The sequence below is a fragment of the Pocillopora damicornis genome, chromosome 5 (genome assembly GCF_964200805.1).
Source record: "Pocillopora damicornis chromosome 5, jaPocDami1.2, whole genome shotgun sequence".
NCBI lineage: Eukaryota > Metazoa > Cnidaria > Anthozoa > Scleractinia > Pocilloporidae > Pocillopora > Pocillopora damicornis.
Window position 1 is genome coordinate 11,291,536 of NC_142674.1, and position 25,192 is coordinate 11,316,727.

At 38.1% G+C, this 25,192-nt stretch overlaps 3 protein-coding genes and 1 pseudogene across 3 annotated transcripts; 3 read left to right on the top strand and 1 right to left on the bottom strand.

Annotated features, from left to right (window-relative positions):
* The first annotated feature begins 543 nt into the window (after positions 1-543).
* LOC149045221 (NACHT, LRR and PYD domains-containing protein 1 homolog) lies at positions 544-8,273 on the top strand. The gene is made up of 3 exons (XM_089208089.1): positions 544-718; positions 3,256-4,072; positions 5,772-8,273. The coding sequence occupies exons 2-3, from the start codon at positions 3,937-3,939 to the stop codon at positions 7,796-7,798; spliced, it is 2,163 nt and encodes a 720-aa protein (XP_089064215.1). The 5' UTR covers positions 544-718; positions 3,256-3,936; the 3' UTR covers positions 7,799-8,273.
* LOC149045222 (E3 ubiquitin-protein ligase DZIP3-like) lies at positions 3,139-3,912 on the top strand. The gene has a single exon (XM_089208141.1). It carries the CDS (start codon positions 3,349-3,351, stop codon positions 3,910-3,912), a length of 564 nt encoding a protein of 187 aa, XP_089064267.1. The 5' UTR covers positions 3,139-3,348.
* A 102-nt stretch (positions 8,274-8,375) lies between the features above and the next one.
* Positions 8,376-19,675, bottom strand: LOC149045223 (RNA-splicing ligase RTCB-like). Its single transcript, XM_089205866.1, has 15 exons — positions 19,661-19,675; positions 16,554-16,602; positions 15,552-15,602; positions 15,039-15,133; positions 14,533-14,594; positions 14,130-14,179; positions 13,621-13,727; positions 12,840-12,944; positions 12,278-12,332; positions 12,065-12,126; positions 11,001-11,207; positions 10,440-10,535; positions 9,932-9,978; positions 9,624-9,687; positions 8,376-9,392 (listed from the first exon to the last, which is right to left on the bottom strand). Exons 1-15 carry the CDS (start codon positions 19,673-19,675, stop codon positions 9,315-9,317), a joined length of 1,143 nt encoding a protein of 380 aa, XP_089061992.1. The 3' UTR covers positions 8,376-9,314.
* LOC149045224 (uncharacterized) lies at positions 19,674-20,581 on the top strand (annotated as a pseudogene).
* Positions 20,582-25,192: the final 4,611 nt, after the last annotated feature.

Here is a 25,192-nt window from a genome sequence, read left to right on the forward strand (position 1 = left end):
GGTGAGAGCAACATACCATTTCACACACTAACATAGTTTTTTTAAATTTTTTTATTAAGGGCCTGCCAGAAACCGCAACAGACACACAAGGAGTGTAAAATGTTCGCATTTCGGAATATTTAGCGTTGTAAATCGGCCATATTTCGTTTCCCAAACTATTCCGTATAACGTATGAAGTCAACGGTTCCTCGCCTAACCTAACACCGCGTAAAACAACGCGTGACGCTTTCATGAATAATTATATGTGTGTGTCCGAGAATTAATCTTTCGTCTTTCTCGAGATGTGAGTTTGGGACGCCTCTGCTCAAACTCCTTAATTGCAAGCGCAACAAAAACCTCAAGAAACCTCACCCCAGCACCCCGGGGTTGTAAGATTGTATGTAAACGTGTTTTATTTTTCGACCACGGCTAGGCGGGTTACCTCACCCCACCTGGGGTCCCCCATCTCCATGTAAACAGGCCCTAAAAAAGACTCGAAAATGCAACAACGACGCCTGTTCTGTAGTCTGCGTCATTTACGTCAAAGGTATCCATGGTTACTATAGTTCCAGTCTTTCCATGTCACGCAGTCAGACACGCGAAAACAATCAGAAGCAAAATTTCACCCAAAACCTGCGGCAAGTGGAGCTACTACTCTGTGATGAATGTGTCCAGTAGAAATGTAATCTCCATAGAAGCGTTAAGATGTGACGGAAACTATTGATAGCGCAGAGCAAAGGTTAGTGTTTGGAAACTGCAAGTGTGAGCTCACCGAATACCCCTCCTTGAAATTGTCTGCGTCATTTGACGATGAAATCCGCTTGAATACGAGATTTCATCTTAGGCCGCAAATGGACAAACCTTTATCTCAACCAACTTTTTTCTATTCTGATGACTGCTGAGACATCGAAGCCTGACTGACCTAAATTAACGCATGTTGCAGGGAGCTGATAATATAACCAGGTGAAATCGTTATGCTTCCATGACCGCAAACCAATTGCAAGTGGGCCTCCGAGTGAGAGCTCACAAGTCAACCTTTGGAGATAAGTTGTAGATTATTCCATATTGAGTCGAGTTTCAGTTTGAATACGTTCTTTTTGTCTATTACAACTTGTAATAAACACATCGTTACGACCTCAAGTGAATCTACGCTGCGCTAGCAAGCATTTTACCTTCCCGACCGTCTTTATTTTAGCCCGCACACAGGCTGAATTGACCATAAAAAGAAGTCACTAAGGGTGAAGAAAATGGCTCATACAGTCGAACGATCGATTAAATCTTACCGAGTTTGTCGAAATCATTCGACTAAAATCGGTTCATGTGGTTGCGCAACGATTAAAATCGAATTCCTGGTATAGTCCTGATACGCGACAGATCACTCACAAACACGACACGATTAGAAACTAAAAATAACAATACGGGTAAAATTTCCGCACAGCCCCATACTATTGTTAAACAAATCTGTTTTCCCAATGGCAATGTATTGTTTTAGTCATTGTTTTCTCCATTCAAGAACTGAATGCATAATGAAGTATGGGGCTGTGCGGAAATTTTACCACAATACGTTTTGGATCACACAAGATTGCAGTATTCACCATTTGTGAAAAAATCGCTGAGGTAATTTTTAGCTCATGTCAAGTCAATTTAACGGTAGTCTAATTCTTAGCTTCCTGTGTACAATGTTCACCGGCAGCACCTAGTGCAGTTTTTTCCCCCGTTCACGCTGTATTGTGCTTCACTTGTTTATCTGCTGCCACTTCGTTGTCATGAGGCTCTACCCACCTAATAGGTGGCAATCGAATTGTAGAATAAGTTACATGTACACAATTTATCTCCTGAAAGTAAAAAGGTAGTTGTCGTGAGGATAACATCATTTATCGGTGATGAATATCGAACCAGTATGATGTCCTTTTTATGTTTATCAATGTCATCGATAGCATTTTTTGCGAAAAATCGGGTTCGGTTGATAATTATGTCTTAGTATAATAACATACGTATTGAGTAATTCCTTAGGAAAAAAATCAATTTATCATTTGAAATATTATCGAAGCCCAAAAACGCACGGATATAAGAGTAAACATATGACTAGATTAAGTTTATGATAAATTGTTTAATCGTTTGTCTCACGATGTAGTCACTTGCGATGCAGATCGCGACGTTTAGACTGCTTGCTGCTTGTCTTCATCAAGCGATGGGGTCGATGCAATCGCATTAGATAGCCTTGATACAAATGGTAACGAGTGTGCAGTCGACCCCATCGCCTGATGAAGACTAGGAACAAGCAGTCGAAACGTCGCGATCTACATCTGAACTGACTACATCGTGAGACAAACGATTACACAGTTTGTTATTACTTACCATCACGATGAACGATAACCTCTTTTACGATGTAGATCGAGTTTAATTCAAGAATTTTGCCATGTGAGAGATTATTCAGCGTTAATTGATTTCCGGTTAATTTTTTGCGATTAGTGACAGATGATTGAACAATAGGATCATATTATATATTTAAAAATGAGAGAGGCCGGAGCGTGAGAGAGGGAGGGAGGGAGAAAGATATCAAGTTGATTTCATAAATAAAACGCGAAGTTTCGGAACATAGCAGATTCTTTAGTCTCATTTCCGACACAGTGGCACCTCCGACGGGACTCGCGAAGCATGGAGGAACTAACCAAAGAAGCAGAGGCTAAATTGCAAATGTTGCTGTAAACTAATGGAAAAATAGCAGATTTTTTAGTCTCATTTCCGACAGCCACAGGTTAAACAAAATAGAAGTGTAAAGGAGTATGATCATACGGATTGTTTTGGTGGAATTCCGAATCCGAAGAAATTCTTTTTTCCCAGATGCGATCAACCTTAATCTTCTCTTTACTTTATTTCAATATTTGAATACACTGTAAAACACGCTGGTGATTGAAATTAGGAAGCTATCAGCCAAAAACCCTGCAATGCTGCCCTAAATTCCCCTAATTTACGTGTATGGAAAGTGCGCCGGCTAAAAGGAAGGAGTTCTACTCGGATCTGAAGAAAAGGCCAGTTTGATTTTCACACTAAGTGAAACGGCCATATGTCACGCTTTTTTTTAAGTCACGCAAAAACAGATTCGAGAAGCATTTGCAAGCAATTTTAAAAGAGAAATCAGTGCTCCAGAGGTATTCAAAATCAGTTTAATGCAATACCCTTGGTGACCTTGAGATGTAACGAACACTTTTGCAAGTGAAAATATTTGTGTGAGTCAATTGGTTTTGAAATCGAATATCTTATTCATTCTTTCAGTGCTGGACCTGGGAGACTGACGAAAAAGCAGCAAGCAAATTTCTTGGTTAAAAAGTCATAGACCTTTTCCTAGTAACGATCCGGTATTTCTCCATGGCCACCGCTGCAGCACCTTCGTTTCATTCGTCAAAAGAGACAACCAATTACGCCCGGCTGTGCAGGCTTCTGGTGGATGTCGGATCAGATGTCCTGAGAGAAGCATTTGAAAAGAAGCGTCCAACCGGTAACCTAGACACAGTTTTGTCCAGTCCTCCAGTCCATACAGTGCTACAATCACTGAAAAAGAAAGTGTTAAATCCCATACAATGGGGCAAACTGTATCCTGCTGTCAGATCCTCAGTTTCATCGAAGAATTTCGATATAACTCTTCTTATGGTCTTGCTGAGGAACATTTGTGGTCTTGCTCCTCCAGCGACAGGCTGGGATACACTTCCTCCTGCCACAGACACAACCTTCGAGGCAGATATCGTTCGTATCAAGTGCTACAGAAACACAGTTTATGGTCATGTCAGCAACTCCTCAGTTGATGACCCAACATTCAATCAACACTGGCAGGACATCCAAGATTCATTGGTGAGACTAGGAGGAACTGGTTATCGAAGTGCTATTGATGATCTGAAGAAGGAATGCATGGGCCCTGATTTCGAAGAACACTAAAAAGAGCTTCTTAAACAGTGCATCATGGATGAAGTCAGCATCAAAGAAAAATTGGATGAAATTGGTAAAAGCCTGCATGAAATGACAGAGCAGTTTGGTAAAAGCATGGATGAATTAAAGGAAGCAATCGTTAACCCTATAAAGAAAGCAGAAGACAAAGGTATTGTGTATTGACGGTAAAATCTGTGCACGGCCTTTTGATCTTTCTTGAGAAAGGAAACTTGAAGAGGAAGATTGAAGGGCCTCTGATCAGAGGGTGATAAGCAATTTAACAATCAGTTCATTTTAGTATTATAGAATGCCTACAATTAACAAGAGCTCAAACTCGGAGAAATATCTTCCACTAGAACTGACCCCTTTCTCTCTGACCCGAAATTAGAAAAAAGACCAGGTGTTGGCTTTTCCATGAATTTTTTGGGTGATAAGCGAGTTATTTATCTATTTTTTTATTCCTCATGCGAGGAGTAAAGAGAACTCACAGTTCAAAAAGATTCCCTGCCAAGGTTATTTGCACCAAAAAAACTGCAGTAAGTCCTACAGTATTTGCCTGGTCGGGTTCGTCGAAAGAAAGAAATGGGAAAAAGCTAAAATTCTTGATGAAGTGGAGACGACAGGACGCATTCTCTCCACTAAGTGTACTAAGGCCTCTGGCGTAAACACACACACAAAAAGTTTTCTAAGTCAAAGTTAGTTACTCCCGTACCACAAATTCCTGGAACCGCTACGGAAATGGGTCGGTTAGTGCTGGTAATCACATGATTTAGAGTAAAATTTAGGATGAAACAGCGCCAGCAAATTTTTCAAAAGCGAACAAATTGCGCGAGCCTGTCGGGCGAGAGCAACTTTTAGTATTTAAATAAAATTTACAAGTGCTGCTTTATCCCGAATTGCACGAAAAAAAAAACATGCGAATACTTTTTAATAATACAAAAGCATAATATGACTCTTTTTTCCTCTTTAGTTGTTTCTTTCTTTCCTTTTTTTTTTCCGTGTCATGGCTCGCTGGTTCGGCCGCTTGCCTTTACCTTGTGCTGGAGTAGTCGGGCTTTTCCCCAAACATTTGGGTCGAGATTTTATACTCACCGTCAAGAACAATCGGATTTTTGCACTCTTAGTCTCTTAGGTATCGGTCGACAGCAATAATCAGTACAAGAAAGATATCCCACGCCTCATGTAAGGTAATCCAGAACAGTACTAGATTCTGGATTCCACGCTGTGAGTGCTGGATTCCGGAATTCCGGAATCTTCCTCGTCTTTCTGACAAACTATTGTGAGAAATTCCACAAGAAGTTTGTTAAGGGCCTCCGATTCATATTTTTCAATGCACAAACCTTCTAGACTATTGGCCAGTTGTTTGTGCTTTGTTTGTATTTTATTTTTTGCATTCTTCATCAAACTCTGGATTAAAAAGATTGTTACCTTCCCCTAACCTCTCCGCTATTTTATTTTGTTACGCTTTTGTGACTCTCCTAGCAATCAAACTGTTTCATCTGTCTACAATCAATTCCAACTTTCTGCTCTAAATCTCAACTTACTGCGCTGTTTGGGATTAATTGACGTGTTCTCATCTAATGAGCGTTCTGAAATGTTTGCAGGCATATTATTAAGAATGAAATAATTTAACCTTCACACCAACCCCTTGCTACGCTTTTTCAATTGGTCTGTCGGAATTTGGTGTCAATTAATTGCAAACGGATTCGAGATTAACTTGCACCTTTGGAAAGCCTAATTAAAGCAAAACTCAGCGAGTGTGATAGTCAATGAAACAATCGCGTTTCAATGATTCTTCGTCGAGCATTGAAAAAGTTAGTACATGAATAGTTTATGAAAATAAATGGAGGTAACGGTTTTCTTTTCAGCTGTAGCAGAATACTCCGATGCGTTAAAAGAATCAATAAGAAGCCGAACCGAGTACCTCGCTAATGCCTCACCGACCATGTCCAATGTGAGAACAGATCACATATTCACCAACATCCTCATGCAACATGGAAGAAAACCAGTCGAGGATCTCGATGTGAAAAGAAAAGAACGCCTTCGCCAGTATGGTCAAATTGGTGGAAAGCAAATTAAAAGCTCTCAAGAAATTTTCATCCCAACTGACGGAAAACATCCTGAATCTGTTCTTGTCACTGGAAAGGCAGGCATTGGTAAAACACTGTTTTGTCAAAAGGTGATCAGAGATTGGGCTGACAACGAATTGTTTCGATCCGGAGCAAATGCAGAAGTACCTGATTTTAAGTTCGCATACTTACTTACGTTCCGTCAGCTTAATCTACTTGGGGACGACCCTGTTACCTTGGAGGATATACTAAACCGATCCTCAGTGCTAGACGACCACTCAAACATCGACGACTCTATATTTGAGTACACTGTTCATCATTCCGAAGAAGTTTTGTTTATAATCGACGGGTATGACGAGTGTTCACAACAAGAGTACATTGCTAGTGATTCAGATGAGAAGTACCCAAATAACGCCAAAAAGAAAATGCCAGTAGCAGCACTGTGTGCCAAGCTTATCAAAGGAAAAATACTGAGAGGTTCAGTCGTCATGATCACGTCAAGACCCGATGAATCTGACAAAATAAAAGCCAAAGACATCTATTTTGATAGATACGTTGAAATTACAGGATTTTCCGAGCCACAAGTAAAAGAATACATTGCAAAGTATTTTAAAAACAACGACCGAATGAAAAATATTGTAATTGACCACATTACAAAGAATGTCAATCTTATCAGCTTTGCCCACATTCCTGTGCTCTGTTTTCTTATGTGCTCCTTCTTTGAATATACTCTACAGCAATCAAAGAAGAATAATCCTCTCCCAGTGAAAACAAGTGACCTTTATGATGAAGTGGTCAACATGTTCGTGCAAAAGCACGATAAAAAGAAAAGAGCCTCTCTCGAAGAGACTCTGGATGAATTATCAGAGCTGGCTGCTCAACTTCTTCTGGAGAGGAGGTTTCTTTTCCTTAAAGAGGATTTGAAAACTCTTGACTTACACGAGTTTGAAAGGCTGTGTGGAAGCGGTCTTCTTCATTGCGGTCCTCCTTTCAGAAAATCTTTTTCTACGACGACTAAACATTTTTTTTTTACACACTTGACTGTCCAAGAGTACTTAGCGGCTCGTTGCTTTGTAAAGACAAGAACAATTCACCTCAGACATGAGTCTACAGAAGTAGTTCTATTTATGTCGGGTATTTTGTCCAAGCAAAAAGACAACGAATTTGTGGAAAAGTTGATTATCAACAAATTTCTCAGCGACGACCTATCAGCAGATGAATGCACAAGGGGGCTTTTAATTTCTAAATGTCTCCTACAATACGAAGACATCGAGTTTGCTAAGGGAATAGTAAGGAGATTTCACGACATATTCTGCATACGTAATGGACGTTTTGATCTTTCTCGCGTCGGGATGGCGTATGTGGACTGCCCTGTTGTGTCTTTTACATTAAATGTTTTTGGTGCGCTCAATGCAGAGGAGGAATCTGAATGGAATAGAATCACCACGCTTGAACTGGGTGGTGGGGAGGTTACCGATACCGGTATTGCCAGTCTATGTCAAGAATTACAGACACCAACATGTCAAGTCACCGAACTTCATCTGGGTCATAATCAGATCAACGATGCCGGTGTTGTCAGTCTTTGTCAAGCATTACAGGCACCAACATGTAAAGTCACCGAACTTGATCTGGTTGGTAATCAGATCACCGATGCCGGTGTTGCTAGTCTATGTCAAGCATTACAGACACCAACATGTAAAGTCACCGCACTTAATCTGCGTGGTAATCAGATCACCGATGCCGGTGTTGTCAGTCTCTGTGAAGCATTACAAATACCAACATGGAAAGTATGGGGAGCCATTTGTGCCAAAATTATCACTCGTTAGTGATGAAACTCAATCGTTAGAGCTATCAACAAATCATGTTTTAAAATCAATTTAGTCTCCGCTCTAAAAAATGTTCAATCATTAGCCCTAAGCCTCAATCGCTTGTGTTGTTCCACCAATCGCCGTTGTAAGACTCCAATTAAAAGCGCCAGTTGTAAATCGCTGGTGTTCCGAGACAGATCGATAGCGCTTAATTTCAATTATAGGTTTTAATGTCAGTTGATAGTGTTAAACGAGTATGGCTTGTGTTATTTGTAAAATACAGAAATTGTAACGATACCAATCGTCAGTGCTGCCACCAATCGTTTGTGATAAGTACAAATCGCTACCGCAAAACATCAATCTTTAGTGCTAGTATCGACTTATTATCGATTCTAACTTGAACCAGCTTGTTTAGCAAAGATGAACCAATCAAATCTTGCTTACTTTCATGCAATCTGATAAGGGACATTAAAATCCAAAAACAAATTTTAAATAGTTCTTTTTTCATACCTATAAATGCCAGGCTATGTCAAGCATTGCAGACACCAACATGTACAGTCACCGCACTTAATCTGCGTATAGTATCAGATCATCGATTCCGGTGTTGTCAGTCTATGTTAAACATTACGGACACCAATATGTCAAGTAACCACACTTTGACAGAGATGGGTGTTTACACAATCAATGATGATGATGTCCTGGATCGAGTAAACGACATCATCAGTTTCGTGATCAGAATATTTCATGATTTTTTCCAAATTTAACTTTCTACGGAACTAATGCAAACATTTCACAGGGGAATTCTCTATTATGCTTCTCAAGTTCAAAGAGGTGAAAACTTGATTACGGAGGCACTTCAGTGTTTGACGTTGAAGATAAGTGAACCGATTGCAGAAAGGAAAAACATGATTTGCTTTGAAGGGAAAAGAAACTGACTCTAACGACTCTTAGTTATCTCAGCCGGATAGGACACCTTATAAGCAGAAGAACGAGTTCGTGTCTAAGGTAGGGAATCCTGCATCGTCAACGAGCTGTCGTCTTTAGGTTAGAATCTCATTGTCTCGGAAGTTCTTGGAGTTAAAATGTATCTTGAGGGATTGTTTTCTTTGTAAACCGTTGACAACACAACGCAAACCTGCAACAATGAAAACCTGAAAAGCAAGTAACATCGAACAACAAGAGACGCTTATACTTACGAGTGTTAACGACATCAGTGACGTTTTTATAAGACTCAGGAGCCTGTTAAAAAGCTGAACAAAAATGCACACAATTAACACACATTTTCTTTTTTTAAGATTTCAACAGCTTTTGATGCAGTGCCATGGAAGCTACAGCATGAAAACGAATTTTAAAAAAAAAGGCGGCCATTTACTGATTCGTTACCTCTTCCATAACCAGTTTTGGGGAAGCCACTCTTATTGAGATTCCTTTGGATTTAAGACCATTGAGAACTTCTTGATAGTCAATATTTCGGCTGAAAGAGAATGGAAAGGACAATTAAAACTGCATGAATGGAACTATGTTTATGACTAGGTCAAGTTGGACCAGCTGATGACTTTATTCTTAGTACTACTAACACACACCGTGACTTTGATTTTGATAATGCCCTTCCCTGAAGAAAAATGGATAGATAGATAATATATATATATAAATATCCATTTCAAAATACTTTCTGGGAAAATGGGAAAGAAAAAATCATAACAAACAAACCTATTTGCTTACACGTTTCAAACCTTATCCAACCCAAGGTTTGAAACCAGGAAATGCTGTGGTCATTTTGCATTTTTTATGTCATCATGCTTTCAAATCAAGAAACAATATTGCGTATAATATATGAACTTACCGCTCCGTGACACGTGGTACCAAACGTCTGGTTCATTCCCTTTTCCGTTCCTGTCAAAACATAACTGAAAACCAAACAAAACATGGAACAATTTGGGTCTCCATGTCTGCTCAAGATAACCAATAGTTTCGTCCCTCGTGAAAAAGTGTTTTTCATAAGGCTATATGTATAGGGATCGAAAACACCAACAATAATAGCAAACACCTACAATAATAACAATACCTTTGAACGTTACTTCCCCGAGACTACTTTTTAACTTACCTACACCTACACTACCTACCTACACCTACACCTACACTTTACCTTACCTACACGTGCCCATGGTTCCTCCAATCAGTACAGGTTGACCAGTCAACTGATAAAATAATGGACAAGACGATGAGTACATGTATCTCAGCAAGAGCAAAGAAAGTTTTCATTAATTTAGAGTCGTGAAACAAAACGCTGCCTGTTGAGCCACCTGCGCCCTCAGTCGAGAAAAAGGGGCCAAGGAAGAAGCGAATAAATGAACCCGAAGACAAAAGAATGTAAAAGTAAAACAAGAAAGGTGCTTGCCCTCAAAAGGAAGTATGGTGCTCTGCGGGTTCCAATCATCGAGCGATTGAAGGGAAACGGTGGGAAGGGAGAATGAACGTGACGAAGAATGCGATTAAAACTGGGAAAGAAATAGCCCAACACGAAAAGTGTTGGACCAGTAAAAAACCTTGGAGCGAACGACTGTAAGCACTCAAACAACGATTTCTAACTTAAAAAAGTAAAATAAAATAAACCTTAAACCTTGCGATCGAAAGGAGTAGTAAACAGTGAATAGCCGACCTGATAATCCACTGGGATAAGCGGATGATGAGGAGGAAATGCACGGGTTGATCCTTTCCTGTGTACTAAGAGAGTCTTCTGTACACCGTCCAATATCTAATCTACTAGCTAAGGTAAGTAATTAAGTAATTTCAAAAGTTAAAATAATTGTGTGTATATATATATATATATATATTTTATATATATAACTAACTGCAGACAGTACTGTTTCGGCCTTCTGGGCCTCATCAGTGCTGTGCTGATGCTAGGATGGAGGTAAGACCATATAGCCACCCCAAGTGATCTCACATATGTGGGATCATCTAAGCCATGCCAGAGTGCTCAAACTAGAAAAACTAGTGAGCATGCATAATGCTAGCAGCAATGACTCATCCTAGTAGAGTGCTCAATTTGGACATGAAAGCAAAGCTTTGTATGCCAAAGAGCTATATCTAACTGCAGACAGTACTGTTTCGGCCTTCTGGGCCTCATATATTATATATATATATATATATATATATATATATATATATATATAATCCAAAGAACTGAAGATATTGTTGTAAGATCAATAAAGAATACATGTTCTTCGATCTTTGCCATGTTGTGTGACACGTCATAGATCACTTGCATGTCTAAGTCGTAAGGGGTACTATTGAAGATTTTTCCGAAAGCCTGTCTTGTCAAAAATGTCATCGTTGAACGGTTGACCCAAGCGTAATTCGCTGCTGCAGCCATGCCTTTGAGGTAATCTTGACCTTCTTGTGAGTTAACTCTGGCACAAGCAAGCTGTAAAGGAACCAATTATATTGTTGTCAACACTTGTGTTTAAAACGAGAAACAAATCGTCGGAACCATCCAAATAAGGGGAAGAATAAACTAATCAGAACTTACGATTTCAGACCCGTTAGAGTAGAGCATTACAATTGTGATTGTTTGTAGTAATCCTTAGGAGAAGCGAGCAGTTTAGACGGTTGATCATGAAAACTTTTGTCTCAGTAAGTTGTCTTGTTCTAAAACCGACAAATAAGGGAAATTGGAGAAGACAAAATTTACCAGGCTAAAAACATGAATGATTTAACGTGAACTCTTATACCCTGGCTAAGTTGAGCTTGCGAATCCGATTTTCAACTTCATTGTTTTGAGAACAGTCTTAACTTCTCTGATTCCATCGCTAATGAAAACGTACTATTTCTCCACGTGCTTTTATAGGGCCGTTCGTTCAGCTGACCATTGATCGCACAGTGTAAATCGACTCAACAGATACCAATAACGGAGAAAAGAGACAAAGTCAATTAATATTACACCTATCACAGCGAAACTTCCCCAAAACCATCCAACTATAATTGCACTGGAAGCAATTGCTCATGTAATGATGTATAGAGATATCATTTCTGTAGATGTGGTAAATTAATCAAGGCTCGTTATCCCTACTCTACTAAATTAGATGCCTGGATAAAAATACTTGTTGGAGCAACTGCAAACAAAGCTTAAGGGAAATTCTACTTTAGCAAGTTCCACTTAATAGATGTCATTACAAGTTTCTTTGTCAATGTAGACGGCCATGACAAGTGCAATTGTCGTGGAATACTTGACAAAATACAAATTTAATGCACAGACTTAAATGCACTACACTGTTAGCAAACCTGTCTGTCGTTGACTTCAATCTTGTCCCTTTTCATGGCTTTCTCCATTTCTACCAGTGCATCTGTAAAATGAAGAAATCAAGAATGCATGACTCGGGTGACAGCGATCACCTGGAAAATAATCAAGTCTTGCCTTCTGTGGAGACATAAGTTAAGTCGATAATACATTCATTTATCTATCGTAAAGAGAGGAACGGTATATAAACCATTTACCAGTGGCCACTTGATGTCCAAGTCCTCTACTGCCACTGTGGATCATCACACAAACCTTTTAAACATAAATTATATAATTGTTGACAAGATCATTGGCAACCAAACTAACCCTAAACCAAAGAGTTCTACTGAGACCCAGTTGATGCTGTTGGAGTTGGTAGTCGTGGTAGTTGGTAACTGAATGAGTAACAATTGATAAACACAAGAACTGAGAGAATTATTATCAGGTTTGAAATGTAACGAGAGAGACGAAGAAAAGATATTTGCTACAAGCTCAAGAAAAATATCAAGCAGCTTTCCTAAAAGATCTTCAATTGCTCACATGCCTCACTCCCTGCAAGTCAGAGATCCCATGAGTGACTAAGACTTAATTTCTCCTTACAATATCAATACAGTATTTGAAAATTACATATATTGAAAAATATCAATTTGCGGATAATTAGTTGATCCAATACTTAATTCTCTGAACTAACATCATAACAATTGTATGGTTGACAGTATGGAGAATTACAAATTTGATCTGGGAGTTAAAGGGTTAAGACGTAAGTGCCCTTTTTTCTACCTGTCCAAGATGATCAACTCCCATCTTCTTTGCAGCATAATTGTCGTAAATTTCATCCACAACCTGGATTTCCGCATGGTGATTCCCCACTCCAAGAGTGCCAAGCTAATCAGTGGAGAAGATAAGCCATAACAGTTATCCTTCGTCAGCTTTAGGGTTTCTAATGCTGACAAAGGGTTAACGTTCGAAACGTCAGCTTTAGGAACTCTTAACGGTGGCTAATTTACACATCAATTCAGTTCATAAATCATCTTATCCTGCTATACCCCCTAACGATACAGCACCGCAATTTCCCTAAAAACTTACTATTTTACTTAACTCAAAGCCTACTTAGAGATTGAAGTAATCTGTACGTCTGAGAACAATTTTGGTCGAAAGGCGAAAGTGATCTGGACACCACTGGCTACTAACACTGTACAGTTATGGATGGAAACTCGTGCCACTTTCTCGCAAGATCGGACGCAACTTGTTCTAAAATCAGTCGCGACATGTTACTATATGTAGCCTCCCTCCCCCTCCCTAGCTCTGTAGAGTTTGCTCAATTTCGTAATGAGATCCCACTGGTTCCTTGCCATATTTGACTTTGTTCTACTTGCTCGTTGTAATAGCGTTCCCTGTGATTACAGAGGACTTTCGATAAAAGAGCGCCTTCACAACAGGCTGCAAAGAATCAGTCATCAATTGCGCTACCCTCGTCGCGCAGTCCACGCTCGTATCAAACGCTCCTGCTTATTTTATTCAGTAAGAGCTACAAATGAAACTTCTGTGCTTCTGTATTTACCTGCGGCAAGCCTCGTTTCTTTGCTCTAGCACTAACTTTTCCAGGGTCAGCCTGCAGCATTTGTCCGTACTCTTCACAATGCTCCTTATCCTCAGCCCAAGCATAACCTGTAATGAGAAGACAAAATTACATATAACTAAGAAGCCTTCAGATGAACACCAGTGACACCTTAAATATGACCGTCACGATTTTCAACTTCCAATTTTGTTCACCTTAATACCAGGTAACGTAATTTTAAATTCTTTTAAAATACTTCTTTGAGATGGCACATGTATAATGTATATCTAAATTTCCCAGTGACCCTTTCTCTGTTGTCCACTTCTCACTTGCCTCTTTCCGATAAAAACTACCCATTAAGCACCCTTATTTGGAATTTCCTAACTTACCATCACCCAAATCAACTCGAAAATGAATTAAAAACATCCTCACACCTTCTATTAACTGCATGGCTTTCATAAGACACCCCCTTAAAAATACAACCTAAAAGAAAATTTAGGAAAATGGCCAACCTTCTCTTAAGGACCAATCCATCCCCATTGAGAGAGCTTCCTCGAGATTTCTGTTTGAGAAAATGATAAGAAATATTAAAATGACTACAGAAAAAAAGTAATGGACCCAATACAGTGTTAACATTTTAACTCCCAGGAGTGACCAAGACAATTTCTCCTTACAATCTCAATTTACTATCAAGCAGACAAGTAATAAGGATAAAGAAAAATATCAAGTTGGGAATCGCTGGTATCAGTTGATCCAATATCAAATTCTCCAAACTATCATCATAGGGATAGTATGACAGAAAGTAAGGAAAATTACCAATGAAATCTTGAGAGTGAAAGGGTTAGGCTTGTAACTGAAGTCAGAATAAACAGCTTTGACTGACAAGTTGTACAAGAGATGAAAAACTCAGCTTACTTTGCACCCATGGGAATAACACCTTTAGAGCCAACACCAACAGGAATATGATCAAAAAGTGACTGAAATGAGAAGAAAAAAAAAAGAAACAAATATTATGGAAATTAGAAATGTTAGCATAACTAAGAAGAAATATGAAAACAAACAAACAAACAAACAAACAAAAAACCAAAACAAACCAAAATAAACTAAAACAAAAAGTAAAACAGTTCTCTTAAATGTTTTGCTGGTTTGCAAATGTTTCAGATAACTGAAGTCCTCTGTGCTTAGTACGTGAAAGATACACTGTGTAAGTACATGTACATGTAGAAATGCACCCAGCCTGAGGCAAGCTAAAGCAGGCAAAATTATGGCAGGTGAGTGCTCAGTATCCTCTAGGTGAAAATTATATCTTAGATACTTGTGGCAGAGGAGGAGTGGGGAGAGAAAGACATTTGTACCAAGGGGGTAAGTGACAGTCAAAAAGAAGAAGAGGAAATTTTACCATAATGTACTTTAGCCTGTACCTGTGCTAATTGTTCTTTAACAGGTTTGACATCCTTCTCATCAAGGTTTGTCCTCAGTAATCGCACTCCACAGTTGATATCAAAACCAACACCACCTAACACAGATGATCTTTTGTATGAATACTTCTCATGATTATAAACAATAAGAACTTCTTTAAAATCAGATTTAGATGGGAGACTTCTTTTAAAGTAATCATACAATGAAAAATACATTTCAAGGACAACAAGTTGTCAAAAACTTTGTGATCAGTACCACAAGGATTGTGAACAATTTTTAAATTATATGCATATAATATGGCCAATTGAAAGCCATGCAAAGAAATGGCTTGTGCGTGTCATCACCATCTTGCATGACAAGTAAATATAAAATGACCAATTCAGAACAAACTCAAAGAATAGCATAAGGTATTTCACTGCTACTTTGGTCTTGCTACACTAGCTTGTAATTTTGATCAATCATTAATAAATCTGTTCATCAATTCATTTATGAAGTAGACTTTTTTTTAACTTTACCAGGAGAAACAACTGCTTCCGGAAGAGACATGTCAAAGGCTGCCATATTCCCTACAAAAAGAGAAAAAAAAGAAATAAAAGAAATAGAGAGAAAGAAAAGAAAGATGAAAGATGAATGGTGCCAATTTCCTCACTTGCAGCCAAGGGCTGAATTGCGGAGGAACCAGAGAGGTGAGATCGGACGTCAGCATATTAAAGGCGCCTCTGGCAGCCGCTTCAGTCCATTTTGATCACACCTCACCCACCCAGACCTACGACGGCACAAATCGAGATAGACCACAACACCGGGCACTACGTGCCCTACTCTTTGCGTGCGTGCGTTCTTTTACGTCCCACAATTTATTTGTAACATAGAAGGGTTGTGAGACGGGACCTCCGGCTTTACGTCTTATCCGAGAGACGAAGCAAAGTGGGTAAAGCATCTTGCTTAAGGATACAGCGACATGCCCCTGGTAGGACTTGAACCCGGGCCCTTCGACCCAGAGTCCAGCGCACTAACCACTGGACCACTGACGCCCCACTAAAGGGGAAAGGGGAATTTCCAAATTACTTCTTTTGTGAGAGACAAGCACCTCTTCACTTTTGGCATCTTGTCTCATTAGAGTCACATAAATGCTATGACTTAGAATTCTGTTCATAATAGGAAAAATTACTCCATCTCAAGGAATTATAATTATAATTTTTAAATCAATTTTTAGCTACTTTGTCAGAGAATTGCAAAATCTCTTCCAATCAAGGGTAATTACAGCAAATAAGAACAAAGATGAGACTATGAACTATGAACATGCAACCAACTTTAAGAATGAGAGAGCAAGAATGACTTAATTTTGATTGCTTTCAGTATTTCCTCTGAACGGTTGAAGCATACTGTTACTTTTCTAGAACAACCACTGAGCAATTAGCCCATATTAAAAAATAAAATCCAATTTAAACCTGAGTTTTATTTTACAATCAATTGGACATTACATTTTATTTATTACAGATGTGTGAGTTGTAACTTACCAATAGCAAACCCATAGCCAGAATGAACATCTGGTAGTCCAACTGATCTCTGAGGGCCAAGTAAAAAATATGAGTAAACATTTCAGAATAGAAACGGAGATACATAGCCTTTTTTTATTACTGTTGTTTGGTGGTATTGCTTTGGCATGTTGTCAAAATTACAGATTTTTCCATTAAAAAAAAAAGATGATAACAAAAGCTCTGCCTGGGGGTATATTGTCATTCATATAGTCCTATTGACGAGATGACAAGTTCTTTCAGAGATGACAAATCCATCTAAAGATGAATGATATTGTTTCTGAAAGTACTTTTTTCAGGACTTCTTTTGCCTGGAAAAAATATGTGCATTTTCCCTGAGAAGGATATTAGGATACTGGTATTCGACTCATATAATTTCAGAATTTTCTAAAAGTATTGAGAAGGAAATAAAATTTTACCACAGAGAAAGTTCAACAAACCAAAATTCTGAAATAATGGGATAACTGGATGTGACTGGATAACTGGATGCTCTATTTGGCACCACTTTAAGTGAAATCTTTATGTGAAAATACTATGGAAACACAAACTGTATAACAAGAAAGTCTTCCGTCATCTCCTCTTTATTCTTTCTCTGCTTCCCACGAGTACAGGGTCAGTTTGTTAAAAGCTGAGTTTAGACAACTAACAGTCAGTGTGAAATCTGATTTCATATCTGAAAGCTTTCAAATAAAATTCAGTATGTACAATTCTTTTAGTCTGCAATTTGATGATTGGATGCTCTAAAGAAATTATAGCAAATTATTCTAAAAAGGCTTTTAAACAAAGGATTGAACACACCCTGATTAAAATTGATTTTAACTCTGGGTTAGCACTTACCATCCTTCCAACCACTGGGCCCAGGGTTGAACAAGTTTCAATTACACTAAGTTATAATTTCAACAAGAAAAAGTTATGATCATTCTTACACCAACAATTCCAGACAAAGCTGCAACATTTGAAATCTGCTTTACACCAGGAAGGAAATCACCAATACCTAGAGAGCAATTTAATTTAACTGTATAAAAGGAATAAGACAAATGCAGCAAATACAACAGTATTATATTCCAAATGTTCAGAGTACTGTATATCTCAATGAGAAGGTTATTTGATGATAATTTAGTAAAATCATAACGGTAAACAGAAAAAATGATCGAACGCCACTCCGTCGAAGTAAAAAAGTTATCGAACGTGATCTATAATGAAATGTAATTGCTTAGTGTCAATCACAGAAACAAAAAATACAAAAACAAAAAAACAAAAAAAAAGTATATATATATATATATATAGCAAACCAAAGCAAAAACTTTAAAAGTGAGCTGCGAAGTGCCTTTTTATATCACAAGGTTCGCAATACTCACGGCGCGAGCGTGACGCAACTTTCACGGTCAAAGTGATAGTGTAAAGATATATAGTTCGTGTCAACGACTGGTCACGATTCGTGTGATTTTTTTGTCATCTAGTAATTTGTAGAGCCTATCAGTTTCAATGTTAGACTGTGTTTTCTTGAGAAACTTGTTTCCTAGGAAATGATTAAAGTAGTAATTTAACATACAAAATAACGGGGTAACATACTCGCAGACGTGCATGGAACGGCTATCAGTGTGAACAGAAGAAAAGCCTGAGGATTCATGATAATCTTCATGGAAGAAAAAAGGAAAAAAAAAAAATAAACAGGATTACAGTGTGTCAAATCGTTCACTTTTTAGGTAAGGAATAAAATAAGTAATTCGCCGATTCATCCCTACCGATGACAGAAAAAACAAATGGTAATAAAAATTCTTGAAATTATAAAATTCTAGGGGTAATTTGAAAGGTTATTTTTCTTAATGAGAGGATAATATTATTTCCTTGAGAAATCAAATTTCCAACGAATAGCTACCGAGAAAACAAATATTCAAATTTAGATATATTTGGCCTACAGAAATGCTCGATTTTTCAATTTGAAACTTTCCACATTCGCATATTTATTTAAAGAAAGTGAATGTTGTTCCGTTTTGAAAATCCATCTTGTTATCAGCTGAACGGACCAAAAGTGTGTGAAATTGACAAGGACTCAAAAAAACCTTATAGCTTTTCAACAAAGATCTTTTTACTACTTTTTTCCCCCCGAAGACGAATTTAAACACATTTGTGGCAGTTTCTAGGGATCATGGCAATAACATCTGCGACAAGTTCCTTTGTAATTATCTTAAAGTAACTAAAGATTGCAAAGGTGTAATTTTTGATCAACGCTCTTTAGAAATTAACAAGTACCATATTTTCTTGCACAAGAGCCCTTACCCGCATAAGCACCCTCTGGGCCAAAACGTCAAATAAGACCCCTACCCTCAAATATGTTCCCCCCCTCACTTTCTAAATTAGTAGGGATACGAAAGGCCTTTTTCTATTGCCAATTGATAACTTTTTTACACAACAACTAAAGCGGAAAAAATAACAAGAATAGTCTCTTTAACACTCCAGTAATCCCTAGATTTGTGTTCTTTCAGAGTTCCTTCAATTTGTAAGTTCCAATTGCATTGCCATTGTACATCTCGGCTTCAAACGTCATCATCTTTTTTAAGCAAATAAGTCTCTCTCCTTGAAAGATGTTGATATTAACTTAACGTCTTCGTAGATTATGTTGCATTTCTTTCTTTGTTTTTCTATTTAAGATTTAGCAATAAAAAGTTACAATAACGTTTAACAGAAAACAGACTAGGCGCTCTCCACGATCAAGTGCATTTCCTCAAATAAGGGCCTCGTTCCTCCCCCCCCTCCCCCAGTTGTTAGAGAAGGCGGATTCTGACGCATTTGAAAACGAACTTGGGTTATTATAGTAAACTTTTTAATCGTTTGTCTCAGGATGTAGTCACTTGGCGATGGGGTCGACTGCTCACGCGCCATTTGTATCACGGCGATGAAGCATGGGCTCACAGCCCGGTGTCAGCGGTTATTGCAAACCTCTACATGGAGGTATTTGTAGAACAAGCAATAAAATCCACAACACAGAAACCCAAGACCTGGAAGCGCTACGTTAATGACACCATCACCATTCTGGATCGCAGTTATGTCGACTGTCTCTTACAGCATCTCAACAGTCAGCAACCTACCATCCGATTCGCCATGGAAACTGAGAAAGACAACATAATCGTCTTTCTCGACTCGTCAGTTACGAGGGAACCATACAGACGCTTGACCACCAGTGTCTACAGAAAATCAACTTACACTAATCAGTACGTAGCGCATGTTTCACACCACCCTCAATAAGTAAGGCGCGGTATTGTTAAGTGTTTGCATGACCGAGCGAAGCGTCTCTCGAAAAAATCATCAGTCATCAAGGAAAAGAGACATTTGTCATCAGTTCTTGTTTCTAACGGTTTTCCCTCCTCCTTTGTACAGAAGGTTGCGAAAACAAGAAATTCCTTCCCAAGCCGAGGGCCTGTGACGTAGTTCAAGTCCACAGCGTTTTTGGCCCATGTAAAAGGTGTATCAGAGCCTCTTCGCCGTTGCCTACAACAACAAGGCATCCGCGCAGTCTTCAAGTCCGAGAGGACACTTACATTTAGTACGACCAAAGAACACTGTCAATCCAGCTAGATAGGACAGCGTGGTTTACACGATTCCCTGTGAATGCAGCAAAATCTACATTGGTGAAATGGGAAGACGTATGCAAGAGAGGATGAAAGAGCACGGGAAGGGCATACGTTTAGCCTGTACCCAGACCTCCGCCGTTTCAGTGCACGTCAATAACTTGGGACGAAGTAAAGTTTATTGATCGAGACTCACACTAATACACCAGAAGATTCAAGGAAGCTATTCACAAAAGACTTCTCCCTGATAACATCAACAGGGATAATGGAATCGAAATTTGTGAAGCGTGAATACCAACGATCAAGAAACATAACGGGAGACCGGTACGACAGCAGACCGCCGGGGGAACAACTAGGGGTCGGACCTCATCATTATCATCATCACCGTCACTGTGCTCCAAAAGAGGATCAGTAGCTCCAAACTCATCCAGTTTAAAGTAAAATATCTATTATTTTAAAATGAAAGTCAGTGAAAAAACCAACCCAAACTTTGAAAAAAAAGACGTCAAACAACCTCAAGGCTGACCGCGCAATTCACAGAGTAACATTTAACCCTAAAAGGGCACCTTCAGCTGAAGTCCTTAGGGTCCCAGTTCCACAGCATAATAACAGAGATGTCCTTGTGTCAGGATCTTTTTCACTTATCTTTGACTCGGAAGTTAGTGGTCACGCAAACAGTTATATCGTGAACAATGTTTCAAGAGCTCTGGTTGACAGATTGGCTGTGAAATTCGTAGAAATGACTACAAGGACAATAATGTTTATGATCTACACAAGCTCTATGAGGACCTCTCCTTGACTAAGAATGAGAGGGCGAGCATGTTCAGAGAATTTATTGAGTCTGTTGATCTTTGAAAGATCAGATGCAATGCTGAAGATAAGAAGAAATCAGGAGTTGACAATGAGAATACGCCCAATCATGTTGATCAGAATAAATAAATATAGGATTCCATCATGAGATTTTGAAGGATCATGGAGTCTTTCCAAGAGTTCTTTCTGATGAGCCTCTTTGCGAGCTCAGGGTTGCACCTGCCAGCAATGTTGTAATAGGATCTGACAAGACGCAGCTTGCCTATGAATTTACTAACATCCACTTTGATCATGAAGTCATTCGCAGTCAAGAACTCGCTAGTGAGGCCTTGTCTAACTACAGAAATGGAAAGAGTTTCACGTACAAGCACGTCACTCATTTCAAGATAGTCTCAGTGGATAAGGGATTGGACACAATCATCAACGAGGCATCCATGTTCCAAGGAGGTCAATGAAGGGACTTATTCTTTTTTTACGAGCCATATGTTGCTGGTGCAAGAGACAGTGAGAAGGAATTCAATCCTGATATCACTGAAGTGAAGGTGATTGTTGATGGAATCCCAAATAAGGTTTATAGCCAAGGAATAGAGACAAGAGATATGTGGGAAGAGGTCTTCAGAAGATTTGGTAAGGAAAACAGCGCAATAAATGCGACTTTTGGAAACATATTCGCCCTGTTTGTCGATCTCAGGAGTATGAGACAATGATCTTCATCTTCTAAGATGCTCAGTTCAGCATCATTAACCGTGAGCTGGAAAGCGTGACTAATTAATGAAATAACTTCTCATTTACAAGGCACAATTTTGCCAGAAGAGCAAATCAAGGCACGCCACAAATTTTTTGCCAGAAGATACAACGTTGATATTTTAAAATCTTCACACGAACAATCAACACCCCCTTGACACCCAGATGGTGCGATAAGAGGATCATACGAGATGATAATATTTACACCCTCTTCAGAACTCACGAGTGAGATTGTGAACTTTATTCACCTGTGAAAAAGTTGCCTTAAAATCAAGGTTGTCTCCAAAATGTGCAAGAACTGCTTCTTAAAGTCAAAGTTGATTTCAAAGATGACTTGATATCAAGGTTAAATTTCATGAGTCCAATAAAAATCAACGTTGTTTTCAAATTGCGTCAGAATCCCCCTTTTCTAACTTCCCGCCCCCCACTGAAGTCGAGATTTTACGTGAGCAGAAACCACATCTGTAACCTCTATGTGGGCGATCATCACCCAAACACCCAGCAAGCTACTAATTTTTTTCGGGTGTGTCAAGGATATATTCTCGGATCACACCTGATGATGCCAAATGGGTACTGAATCAGAAATTTATCCTCGGCCAATCTCAAAGATTTGAAACCACCTTTCTCAACAACCCACTCTAGTGTGATTGAATTTTCTCGTTGAAAATTAAAAGGAAAAAAAATACGAAACAAAAAAAACCCATTTCCAACATAAACAAAATTTTTGCAAAGTTTATCAATTTAATGTGTGATCTGCGTAGTACGAATTTCTCTGTGTTTTTCACTTTCTGGTATGTTATCAATTAATCATTAGTATTATACTTTCTAGTATATTAATTTTTCACTAATTTACGGCCACCTGTGATGATATTGTAGCATTTCTAATAAACTTGTAAGGGACGATGAAAAAGAAGCACTTCACCTTTCTTGCTCTTTGGCAGTGACTCAAACCGCTGGCACAATCTGCAAAAATAAAAACCTTATCAACGAAGAAATCGGAGCGTTTTCTCAAACGGAACTGTAACATTTAAGGATAGAAATTACGAATAACGTAACCATTTTACTAGCGTCATTGGACTGTATCACCGATTGCTGTCAAAATTGGTCCTTTTAAAAACTCTGGAGATTTTAGTATGACGAACAGTTTAAAATTTTATTTTCCTATTTTCTGTAGAGTTTTGCTTCTCCTTTTTTTTTCGTACCTGTTTTTATTTCCTGTTTTGTTTTGTTTTGTGGTTTTTTTTTAGCAGTTACTGGAAATTGAGAAGCGTTGAGCTATTATGTATTTCAGAATCCAAATAACTATTTTCTTTATATAATTATGACTTCACTTCGAAGGGAGCCTGTAAGACGACAGCAAAATTGTTCCATTGCAACCATCTGGTGTAGAATTAAGTGCGTGTTAACTAAAAGTAGTTTATTTAAACAGTTTTTCCCTTCTAAACAGTTTTTCCCTTCTAAACAGTTTTTAGTTAATTGTAAATTAATTTCAACTCACTGCCAAAGCTAATGCAAAACTTATCTTTTGTTTTAATTATTACCTTTTAGTGACACCGCTGAATCCTACGATCGCCTTTTCTTTTTAATGCGCAAATTAAAACTACTGTTGAATTTATTAGCCAAAATCATGCCAAAAAAACATCCCTTTGGGCATCAGTATTATTTCAAATAAGTCAGTCAAGTAAGAGATCATTAACGCTTGCAACCATCTGGTGATGAATAAGATAACTGTTACTAACGACATCGGACTGTATAACCGATTGTTGTCAAAGTTGGTCCATTTAAAAGCTCTGGAGATTTTAGTATTACGAACAGTTTAAAATTTTGTTTCTCCCTATTCTGTCGAGTTTTGCTTCTCGCTTTTTTTTCTTACATGTTTTCATTTCGTGTTATTTTGTTGTTTTTTTTTTGTTAGCGGTTATTAACAATTGAGAAACGTTTAGCTATTTTCAGCGACCGGCCGCAAGTATAATTAAAAAAGGCCTACAATGCAGCTGAATAATGTGTATCATGATAAATTCAATCGGCAGAATCGAAATAAAATGGGTGAAGATCGTCAACGAATATTGACAGCGAATCATCAACAATTTAACAACTGAATTAAACAACTTATAGGCCTAGAATGAAAACTAGTTTATTTAAACAGTGTTTCCCTCATAAACAATTTTGAGTTAATTGTAAATTAATTTCAACTCACTGCCAAAGCTAATGGAAAACTTATTTTTTGTTCAAATCGTTACCTTTTAGTGACACCGCTGTATCCTAAGATCTCCTTTTGTTTTTGATGCACAAATTTAAACTACTGTTGAGTTTATTCGCCATAATCGCGCCAAAAAAATACCGTCTCTTTGGGCATCATTATCATTTTAAATAAGCCAATCTAGTAAGAGATCGTGAACGCTCGCAACCATCCTGAATGAACAACATAATTATTTTTCTAGTGTCATTGGACTGTTATAACCATTTACTGTCAAATTTGGTCCTTTTAAAAACTCTGGAGATTTTAGTATTAAGAACAGTTTAAAATTTGGTCTTTTCTCTGTTCTGTCGAGTTTTGCCTCTCGCTTTTTTTTCGTACCTGTTCTTATTTTGTTTTTTTTAAGCAGTTATTGGCAATTGAGAAACGTTGAGCTATTTTCAGCGACCGATAGCAAATGTGATTAAAAAAGCCTCCAATGCAACTGACTTAACTGCATCATGGTAAACGCAATCGGTAGAATCGAAATAAAATGGGTGAAGATCGTCGACGAAAATTGACAGCGAATCATCAACAATATAACAACTGAATTAACAACTAATAGGCCTAGAATGAAACTCGTTTTAGTGATCCGAACAATACCAGAAGAAAACAAATAATAATGGTAATATCTTTCTCACCTTTTTCCTTCTGTTTAAAATTTGATTATTCCCAAACAAAGTGGAGAGTCGCTAAACATAAAACCTCATTCCGTGATGATACAAACAAGTAAAAAGGATGAAGATGACGAGTATTTTGCATAAGGATGTATTTCAGAATCCAATAGCTATTTTCTTTAAATGTTTATGTCTTCACTTCCAAGTGAGCCAATAAGAGGACAGCAAAATTGCCCCATTGCAACCATCTGGTGTAGAATTAACTAAACTGAGTGTTAACTTAATACAGTTTATTTAAGCAGTTTTCTCGTTTAACAGTTTAAGTTAATTGTAAATCATTTTCAACTTACTGCTAAAGCTAATGGAAAACTTGTTGTTTTTTCTAATCATTACCTTTTAGTGATGCCGCTTTATCCTAAGATCTCCTTTGTTTCTAGGGCACCATTTAAAATCTACTTTTAAGTTTATTTGGTATAATCGTGCGAAAAACAAAATATCTCTTCAGACATCACTATTATTTTAAATAAGTAAATCTAGTGAGTGATCTTGCAACCGCCTGTTGACGAATAACGTGATTATTTTACTAACGTTAATAGACTGTTATAACCGATATCTGTCAAAATTGGTCCTTTTAATTACTCTGGA